The sequence below is a fragment of the Oculina patagonica genome, unplaced genomic scaffold (assembly GCF_052425735.1).
Source record: "Oculina patagonica isolate OP01 unplaced genomic scaffold, crgOcupat unplaced560, whole genome shotgun sequence".
NCBI classification, from domain to species: domain Eukaryota; kingdom Metazoa; phylum Cnidaria; class Anthozoa; order Scleractinia; family Oculinidae; genus Oculina; species Oculina patagonica.
Window position 1 is genome coordinate 1 of NW_027558428.1, and position 10,731 is coordinate 10,731.

Below are 10,731 nucleotides of genomic sequence, written 5' to 3' on the forward strand. Positions count from 1 at the left end.
TCTCTCTCCTCCGCAGAGGCCTCTTTCGTGTTCCGTACGGGCTGGGAAATGGGAAGAGGTAAAGAGTAAGCGCGCGGAGCCTGGAGAGAATCGAAACGAAAGCGCGCGGGGAACACGCGCTTCCCCACCACCCGTGTCTTTCGCCTTCCCTCACGAGAGGAGCCTCTGCGGAGGAGAGAGATTGCGGATCATAAAATGATATTTTTCCTTAGCATAGTTCGATGGGATAGCCTCGGTTTTGTCACATCGATTGATGAAGCTGGTCTGTGTGACGCTAAGACGTAAACAACTTCAAGTAAGAAAATAATAGACGGTACAATAGCGATGTCTGTACTACGCCATAGTTAATACTCTCTTCCAAATATGACAACGCGAAACGTTTTTGTCGTGTTTCAAGAAGCAATTTTTCTTTTCTTATAAATTAACATACAGCATCAAATACAACTGCCGGCTTTATTCAACACACTGCACATTTAGCCTGCGGGACAGCAAATTTAGCGCAGTGTCAGTGTTAGCGTAGCAGAGCGCGAAGCGTTATTTGCCACTTCCGGCCTCTCGCGCGCCGCGATAACCTCTCGCGTTCTGAGTCGTTCCCAGTCGTTTTTTGTTTGAGTCTGTCTTGAGTCCAGGAAGACTGAATGAAACTGAACACGGAGCACTTCGAACACTTCGATATGTGTCTTCATAACGGTACATAGCGACGTATGACAGCAAATAGATGTGTCAGTTAACATGGTAAGCAAAATTTAAGTTTCTGATATAAAAATAATTGTTAAAAATATTTAAAGCGCTGCTGAACCCAAGATCCGAAATTATCTTTTTTTCGTTTTCGGTGCCTATTCTTTGATTCTTACACCCTTAGTTAGTTCATGCCTTGTTGGCCTCTGTCGGCCGGGCTGAAAACAACAGTTAACAACAAAAAACTTCCCTCCAGCAAATCACTTCATTCTCGACTCGGAGTGTAGCTGGGTATAAAGTAAAATCAAAAATGTTGTAGCGGCTTCCAGAGGCGACTTTATCACAGTAACCTGATTTCTGTTCTCATTCTCAACATCGACGGAAAGCGCTACGTACATATGCAAGCAATGAGCACATCACAGAGTCTGTGATGTGCTCATTGCCAAAATTTTTTCTTTAGGCGGGAAAGATCTCCCTGATCAAGAACTTTCATTGTATTTTTGATACTTGCTTCTAGATTTGAATTTGGCAAGTTTAGTATTAAACTTTGGTTGGGGAAGAGGAGTCAACAATGACCTTTTGGAACAGAAATTCCTAGGGGGTTGGGGTGCAAACCAAAAAACTATCCGCGGTGGGGTAAGGATTATTTCTGGAACCACACATTAAAAAAGTGTTAAATATATACAACTTCACTAGTTTTTAGTACCACAAAGTACCACGAAATACGCATATCAGTGTAGTCGAATTTGGCACTAAAGCCTTGAGAATAAAAATAAAAAGACTTCCTTTTTCACTCGTGAAAGCATATGGGCGTGTCTCTCATCACAAAATCTATAGTGAATGTATCGCGTGCAACCAGCCCTGTTCAGTTACGTGCAAGAAAACATGCAATACGATTTTAGGATGTTCTATGGCGCGTGTCGCTCTCTAGATCGCCATTGCTTTCGTTTCTGGTATTGTTTTAAACTTTTCTTTATCCATAATTACTTTTAACTTTTAATTTCTATTTCTTTTTTCCACCTTGATTTTACAGCGATTTTATAGTTGTTTTCTTCCATGACAAATTGGATGTCAGTATCACACTGATAAATATTGGCCTACGAGACAATCTTTATACAGTTATCTATAAGATCATTTCAGTTTTAATCTGCGCACTTAAACTGTTCAAGAGATCAATACAGAGTTGTCGGTTTTACTAGATGGCTAATGCAGCAAAATGCACGAAATACGCATATTAGTGTAATAGATTTTATAGAACTTAAATATTTCGCCATTTACTGAACAGTACATACTTTCTCGTGTACCTTTTTTGTCCGTCAATATTTTGTATTTCAACGCGTATCCGGCGGGCCGTACTGCGCATAATTTCGTGCCAAACCAAATCAGCGCGCGCGCACTTACAACATTCCGCGGTTTTTTTATTTACCGCAAAAGCCTGGTCGCCAGAGGACTTTTAACTTGTAAATAAACCTAGTGACTTTGCTGTTAAGCATATTTTTAAAAACAGGAATGTGTATATGCTTTCACTTGTTAATTAATAATAATAATAATAACAATAATAACAATACTACTACTACTACTAATAATAATGATGATGATGACGATAACTTTATTTATTTACGTGTCAGTAAAAGCTTGCAGTATAAACCATGAGAACTACAAGTAATTTGAATCCACTTTTACACTCACAGGTACCATAACTGAATATTAAACCAACCTTTGTTAAATCAATTTAAGTAAGCACTTATGTCATTAGCTGTCAAATGGCTTTCATGTAATTGGTTGATAAAACAGTAAAGTATACCGTCACCGCTGTATCATTCCATTAATTCGAGCACGCCCTGCGACGGTAAAGAACACAGATAAAGTTTGGGTAAGTTGAACTGAAGTTCGAGTTTCTGCGTTGTTCTCGATCAGTTTACTTGAAAGTACTTTCAAAAGAAAAAAATTGCTTCAGTAGTCTCATTGGCTTTAAGATGTTAAAATAACAGCATTTGTTTTACTGACAGTAACATTAAAACTGTGCTCCCAATAAGCACGGCAAATTTTGGAAATGCAAATGCAATCCAGAAAAAATTAGTTTAGTTTATAACTTTTATAAAAGTGTTAAATAAAAGTTCTCTAACTTAAATATAAGTTCCCTAGCTTTTAGTACCACATACAGTAAAACCCCGGTATAACGATCCCGGCAACGTGTTACAGTAAAGTGTATGGAAAGGAACCCCGATATAACGATCTTCGATATAACAATATATTATATTCCCGATATAATACCGACGATAATTTAGCAGAACGAACGTAAAATCTTTCCCGATATAACGATATAAACAGTACACAGACACAATTTAAGCAAAACATCGAATTTAATGCAATAACATTACATTAATCGAGTAATCTCTAACGTTTCTTTTAACAGCTTTGTACGATGATCTGCGAAAATGATACCGTGTTCTTAGCCTCTTTATTAACATTATGCAGTAAAAAGTACTTGTTAATTTTACCCCGATATAACGACATTTTGGGTTGTTTTACGGCCATATCGTTATATCGGGAGTTTGTAGTACCACAAAATATGCATATCAGTGTAGTCGAATTTACGAAACTTAAATACAATAGTCTTAGCAAAGAATTTGTCACTAAAGCCTTGAGGAATAAAATTTAAAAGATTCATTTTCTCACTTCGTGATAGCATATGGGCGTGTCACTCATCGCAAAAATCTGAAGTGAATATATCGCGTGCAACCAGCTCTGTTCAGTTACGTGCAAGAAAACATGCATTAAAATTTTAGGATATTCTATAGCCCTTGTCGCTCTCTAGCTTACCATTTTTTTGTTTCTGCTTTTCGTATATATTATTTTAAACTTTTTCTTTATCCAAGATTACTTTTGCGTTTTAGTTTCTATTACTTTTTTCCACCTTGATTTTAAAGTCGTTTTCTTCCGTGACAAGCTGGAAGTCAGTATCACACTGATAAATATAGGACTTCGAAAAGATCTTTACAAAGTTATCTACAAGATCATTTCAGTTTGAATCGACACACTTGAACTGTCCAACAGGTCAATACAGAGTTGTCGATTTTACTACAATCCTACACAAAAGTCTTGGGCATAGGCAATGGAACAGGGGGGTGGGGGCATGGGGGCTGTAGCCCCCCAAACGAAAATTTGGGTGGCTCAGCCCCCCCACGTTTTAGTGCCGAAAATATCGCGATCGCAGTGTAAAATTGGTTTGTTTAGACATTGCGCCGGTCTCGTGATCGTTTTAACAGGATCGTTTTTGGCGAAGTAATATGTTGTAGGACATCAAACAACAAACCTCCTCTCTCCACAACGCCACTAGTAGAGGTCCACAAACTGTTTAGATCTTTTTTCAGAGCCTCGTTTTATGCCTTCTGACGACAAACGTCGAAGAAACGAATGACGTCTTGTCTGCTAACGAGTTTTAAATGCTTAACGATCGAGATTCAAACATCAAAACTTTTTTCTGTAGACTTTGTTTATCTTCAAAAAAGTTCGAAAAATTATCGGATACGTCCGCATAGCTTTCGAACAACAATCAGAATCTTCGGAAATCTTCGGTGTAGAAATTGCTCAGAATACAATAAAACAAATGTTGCTGGAAGGGAAAAAGTTGCACCAAATATGAAAACCTGCCGAGTATTTTTGGAACAGTCCGCCGCCTCTATTGGGACACTTAACCAATTCGGCGAAGAAATGACATTGTACTGACCTCCCCCTCCCTACCCCTAATTCAATGCTGACCATTATACCGTGAGACAATATCTCAACATTGTTTCTGGGGGGAAAGGGGCTCGGATAATTAAACAATGAGTTCTCAACGCAAAACGATTTGTCGCTGAGCACTATTCCTGTAAGTGTCCCAAGGGCTTTTGAAAAATTTTATTTCAGCATTCTCATTGGCTTTAAGATGTTAAATCACAGCATTTGTTTTAATGAATTGTATCGTTAAAACTGTGCTACAAATGAGCAAGAGAAATTTTGGAGTGCAAATGCAATCAAGACAAAATAGTTTTATTGCAGTATTATGAAAGTGTTAAATACAACTTCACAAGCTTTAACTACGAAATATGCATAACAGTGTAGTCGAATTTACGAATTTACGAATCTTACATATAATAGTCAGTGAAGGTGAATGTGGTGGATATCCACCACATTGAGGTAAATAATTTTTAATTATTTATTTTTTTAAAACTACAAATTTACATTCTCAACAGAATCCGCTGACAATGAGGGCTCGACTGTTGTTATTGCTGACATTTGCTGCTTTTCACACTGTGACGTTCTCTCTCTCCAACTGGAAACAGTGTGTTTGGAAAGCCGGTGATGGCAGAGATTTTGGGTTAATTAAGGTAAAACTCAAAATATTTACGGATTCGTGTAAGCAAGTCTTGAGAATCAGTGATTATTGTACAAGTGAATAATCACTGAGAACCTCTAATAAGGTGTAAATAAGGTTGGTTCATAATTTTGCAATTAATTTTCGATGTCCTGGCGGTTTCCGTCTTAAATCTTTCGAATTCATAGCCGTTCACAGTAGAAATAGAGGTTGCCACAACAACAGCTGCCATATTCTTTTCCTTTTTTCCTCGAAATCTAGTCATACACTGTATCCAATGTGTCAAAGTATAGTAGATTGACTACCAGTAGACGAAATTTTTTAAGAGCATTATATTTAAATCAAGAGTTGATTCTTTCGCAGGATTTTGTGGTTTCCCACAAATGTCCAAGAAACCACCACTCAGAGGCTAATAAACTACATCGAGCCTCCTTAGACGTAATTTGATTTGCTCATTTTTTCCTCTGTGCAGGACTGCACCTTTCAAAAGACACAGGAAAAAACCGCTCTGCGCGTGTTCTACTCAGGATCTCTCCGCGTTTTAGGATGCACTCATTGTTGCAAGCGTTGGTTCTTTACCTTCAATGGCCGTGAGTGCAGTGGCCCAATGCCTATTGACGGAATTGTTTATATGCAAGTAAGTGGTGAACAGCCGCTTCGAGTCCGCCATATTGAAGGCTACTGTGAGAACATCCCAGAGGGACAAGTGCATGTCGGGTTCAACGTGGCAAACTGCGCAGGTTACGGCAATGCAGACGCGTATTCTGGCTGGAACTCAGTGTCCCGGATTGTGGTTGTGGAGTCCTGGGACTAGTAGAGTCGTCACGTGACAAGAAGGCCGTGTACGATCGAGTTAGTTGAGTTCTTGCCATGTGTGTGTTGTAACTCGGAGTTTACACACTGTTTTCTGTATTAAATACACCACATTTTTGGCGACGAGGAACGTGATCGAATACCACGACCAGGTAGACTAGAGTGAAGCGAAGTCTACACGGAAAATGCCTACATTTGGGAAATTAGACGAATACAACGAAACGGAAGATTGGCGCCATTACACTGAGCGTGTAAATCACTTTTTTGAAGCAAACGAGATAACCGATCCGGACAAAAAAAGATCCATTTTCCTGGTTAGCGTGGGAGCAAAAACCTACAAGCTTATACGAAGTCTGGTCGCTCCGGAGGACCCGAAGACCAAAACCTATGAGGATTTAGCGAAACTCGCCCAGGAACATTTCATGCCAAAGCCTTCCGCTATTGTACAACGATTCAAGTTTAACACTCGCACTCAACAACCAGGTGAGACAATTGCCATGTTTTTAGCTGAGTTGAGGCACCTGACCGAACACTGTGAATTTGGGGCAACATTAGATGAAATGCTACGTGATCGGCTTGTGTGTGGTGTTCACGACATCAGAATACAGCGTCGTTTACTAGCCGAACCGAAATTAACCCTGAAGCGAGCGCTCGATCTGGCTCTCGCCATTGAGGCCGCGGATAAGGATGCCTCGGAGATACAAAAGGGGGACCCTCAGGAAGGGGATACTTCGCTCAACGAAGTCGATTTTAAAGTGGAAAAGGGTGGCGAAGTTAATTGTTATCGCTGTGGCGGTAATCACTACCCCAAAAGCTGTCATTTTAAGGATGTGAAATGTTATGCTTGTGGAAAGTTGGGTCACCTATCTCGAGTGTGCCAGAACAAAAAGAAAGGGAAACTACCACCTCCTAGTACTAATAAGAAGTCAGACACCCCACAGGATACCCATCTCCTAGAGGGGGGAGAGGAGGCAATGGGGAGAGAACAGGGTGTGGGTGCATATTCTTTGTTTACCCTTGGCGGTAAACGACCTTTGCCATACAAAGTACAGCTGAGTGTTGGTGGGCAAGCACTAGAAATGGAAGTTGACACAGGGGCTTCATTGTCAGTGATAAGTGAAGGCACCTACAAACACCTTGCCTCACAAAACGGGGCACCGCCACTGGAGAAATCAGGAATTGTTCTTCGTACATACACTGGGGAAGAGGTCAAGCCCGAAGGGGTGTGTACAGTTGATGTACATTATGAAGGGGGTGAATACTCCTTGCCATTGTTAGTTGTAAGTGGAGAAGGCCCAGCTCTGTTGGGGAGGAATTAGCTGGAAGAAATTAAGCTAAATTGGCCAAGGATTAAGCAACTTACTTCGCATGACAAGCGACTTGGAGAGATTTTGCAGAAACATGCACAGCTATTTGGGGAGGGTCTGGGGACCCTACAGGGGACAAAGGCCAAGATCCATGTGGACCCCACAGCCACCCCCATTTTCCATAAAGCCAGACCAGTGCCATATGCTCTCAGGGAGAAAATTGAGCAAGACCTGGAAAGACTTGAGAAGGCAGGAACCATTGAACCCGTTCAATATTCCGAGTGGGCCACACCCATTGTCCCAGTTATGAAAAGTGATGGCACAGTAAGAGTCTGTGGAGATTACAAGCTTACCGTCAATAAGGTCTCGAAATTGGATGGCTACCCTATCCCCAAGCTCGATGATCTATACACAAAGTTGGCTGGGGGTCACACGTTTACTGAGTTAGACTTGAGCCATGCTTATGAGCAGATGCTTGTGGATGAGAACTCAAGGGAGTTTTTGACAATTAACACCCATAAAGGCCTTTTTAGATATAACCGCCTTCCGTATGGGGTCTCTTCAGCGCCCGGCATCTTCCAGAGAACCATGGAGGGTTTGCTGCAAGGAATACCTTCGACAGGAGTCTTGCTAGATAATATCCTCATCACAGGGCCCAGCACGGAAGAGCACCTAGACAACATCGAGAAAGTTTTGGGACGCCTTTCTGATGCCGGCTTGCGGCTCAAAGCTGAAAAGTGCCAATTTATGAAGCCCGTTTTGGAGTGCCTGGGGCACCGCATTGACGCAGAAGGGTTCCATCCAGTTGAAACAAAGGTGAAGGCCATCAAGGAGGCTCCAACCCCAACCAATCCCTCTGAGCTGAAGTCCTTTCTAGGGATGCTTAACTTCTATGGCAAGTTCATGCCCGACCTATCGTCCACCCTGGAGCCACTGCACGAGCTTCTGAGGAAAGATATCTGTTGGAAATGGGGTACAGAGCAACAAGAAGCGTTTGATAAGGCCAAGAATCGACTTCAATCATCAGATGTACTCGTACATTATGATCCTGAGAAAGAGTTGGTGGTATCTTGTGATGCTTCACCCTATGGTATTGGGGCAGTGCTGGCCCATGTTATGAAAGATGGCTCAGAGAAACCAGTTGCATATGCCTCACGAACACTCTCCACAGCAGAGAGGAACTATGGCCACCTAGATAAAGAGGCACTAGCTGTAGTTTTTGCCGTGAAGAAGTTCCATCAATTTCTTTTTGGACGTCATTTCAAGGTCTACACAGATCACAAACCACTTTTGGGGCTGCTTAACCCTGAACGAGCCACACCTCTAATGGCCTCAAGTAGGATGCAGCGATGGGCATTGACTTTGCTTGCGTATGAGTATGAGCTTATTTATCGCCCTGGTGAAGAGAATGGAAACGCAGACGCCCTCAGTCGTCTACCCCTTCCAGTTGCTCCAGAGACCACTCCCACCCCAGGGGACATTATACACCTTCTAGAGACCATCAACACCAGCCCAGTGGATGCTACTAAAGTGAAGTTGTGGACAGCCCGTGATCCAGTACTTTCTCAAGTTCTGCAGTTCGTCCTTCACGGATGGCCCATGGCAGTCGAAGAAGAAGCCCTGAAGCCTTATTTTGCTAGAAGAGAGGAATTGAGTGTACATGCTGGCTGCCTACTTTGGGGATCCCGGGTCGTGATACCCCCACAGGGGAGAGAGGAAGTGTTGAACATACTTCATGAGTCCCACCCCGGTATTGTTAGAATGAAAAGCCTAGCTAGGAGCTATGTGTGGTGGCCGAAAATGGACTCACGTTTGGAGGAAAAGGTGAAAAGCTGTGTTACCTGCCAAAGCCACCAAAAGAAGCCACCCAGTTCACCGTTGCACCCTTGGGAATGGCCAGGCCGCCCTTGGTCTCGAGTACATGTAGATTATGCCGGTCCTTTTATGGGCAAGATGTTTCTCCTAATTATTGATGCGCATTCTAAATGGATGGATATCCATTGTGTGAATTCTGCCACTTCCAGCGCAACCATTGAAAAGCTGAGGACAACCTTCGCTTCACACGGCCTACCAGAGATTGTAGTGTCAGACAATGGGTCCAATTTTGTTAGCAGCGAGTTCAAGTCATTTCTACAGAAAAATGGCATCAAGCACATTACCTCTGCTCCTTATCACCCATCATCAAATGGCCTCGTAGAACGAGCGGTGCAGACGTTTAAGCAAGGGATGAAGAAGCAAGTTGATGGTACTGTCGAGACCAAGTTAGCTCGGTTCCTATTAAGTTATCGTATTACCCCCCCAAAGCACCACGGGTGAGTCTCCTGCTCAGTTACGCTGGGGACGAAGTCTGAGGTCACATCTCGATCTGCTGCGACCAGATGTAGCGGCAAGGGTACATGCAGCACAGTCAAGACAGAAGATACAGCATGATCAGCATAGCCGAATGCGTCAAGTGGAAGTCGGCGATTCAGTGAATGTTCGAAACTACTCCAGAGGCCCCAAGTGGATTCCAGGAACTATCATCCAGGAAACTGGTCCTTTGTCTGCGAGAATTGAGTTGGAAGATGGAACTGTGGTTCGAAGACACCACGATCAACTAGTTGCTCGACCCACAGAAAGTTTCAACCCTGGTGTCACATTACCAATTACTAGCCCATTGCAGCAGGAAGGTGTGGATCCAGAGATAGCCGTACCTGATGTAAATGACCCCGAGGTTGCCCATGGAGACAGAGAACCACCCAGTGCAACAATGGTTCGGGACTCGAGGCCAACTACCCCTGTCAGGCGATACCCAGCGAGGAATAGAAACCCCCCGCAGCGTTTTTACTAATGGACTCATTCCCTCCCCCGTGAACAGTTTTAAGTTTTAGGGCAGAGGCGTTAATTTTTCTTTTTTCTCGTTGACATTTGTTTTCTTGCTTGTTTAAGAACTTGGGGGGGAGGAATGTGGAGTCCTGGGACTAGTAGAGTCGTCACGTGACAAGAAGGCCGTGTACGATCGAGTTAGTTGAGTTCTTGCCATGTGTGTGTTGTAACTCGGAGTTTACACACTGTTTTCTGTATTAAATACACCACAGTGGTTGAAGAAGTACCCGCTCCCATGCCTTAAATAAACACGAGAAACCCATGTGTCCATGTGTCACGCCGTTGGAAGCCGTTTAGTTTTGCCGCAATTAACACTTAACTGACTTGAAAAACATAACAAGGAAATATATTACTAAGAAGTAAAAACTCTAAACGTATAAGAAATGTTAAAGATGAGTACTTTTTCGGGAGAATAAAAGGTGTAGTAACCACATGGTGCAAAATAGATCAACTTGAGTTTGTTTTATTTGAGTTACATAACAATCCTATCATTTCATACTTCCTGTCGAATGTAGACCTCATTGCGGATGAAATGAACTTTTTGATGTTTGATGGCATAGCCTCGTTTTTGACACATCGTTTGATGTAGCTGGCCTTTGTGCCGCTAAGACGTAAACAAGTTAGAAGATAATAGACGGTACAGAAAAGAGAGATTTGTGTGTACTACGCCATAGTTTATACCCCCTCTACCAAATATGACAACACGAAACG

At 42.4% G+C, this 10,731-nt stretch overlaps 1 protein-coding gene across 1 annotated transcript; it reads left to right on the forward strand.

The window, feature by feature from the left end:
* The first annotated feature begins 2,518 nt into the window (after window positions 1-2,518).
* LOC144640920 (collagen triple helix repeat-containing protein 1-like) lies at window positions 2,519-5,849 on the forward strand. The gene is made up of 3 exons (XM_078499979.1): window positions 2,519-2,551; window positions 4,914-5,048; window positions 5,508-5,849. The coding sequence occupies exons 2-3, from the start codon at window positions 4,926-4,928 to the stop codon at window positions 5,847-5,849; spliced, it is 465 nt and encodes a 154-aa protein (XP_078356105.1). The 5' UTR covers window positions 2,519-2,551; window positions 4,914-4,925.
* The last annotated feature ends 4,882 nt before the right edge of the window (window positions 5,850-10,731 follow it).

Excerpts from the sequence above, each read along its gene's own strand:
- LOC144640920 (XM_078499979.1), top strand. The coding sequence starts at position 4,926 with ATGAGGGCTCGACTGTTGTTATTGCTGACATTTGCTGCTTTTCACACT. Across the intron at positions 5,049-5,507 it reads GAGATTTTGGGTTAATTAAG|GACTGCACCTTTCAAAAGAC; the intron begins GTAAAACTCAAA and ends TCCTCTGTGCAG.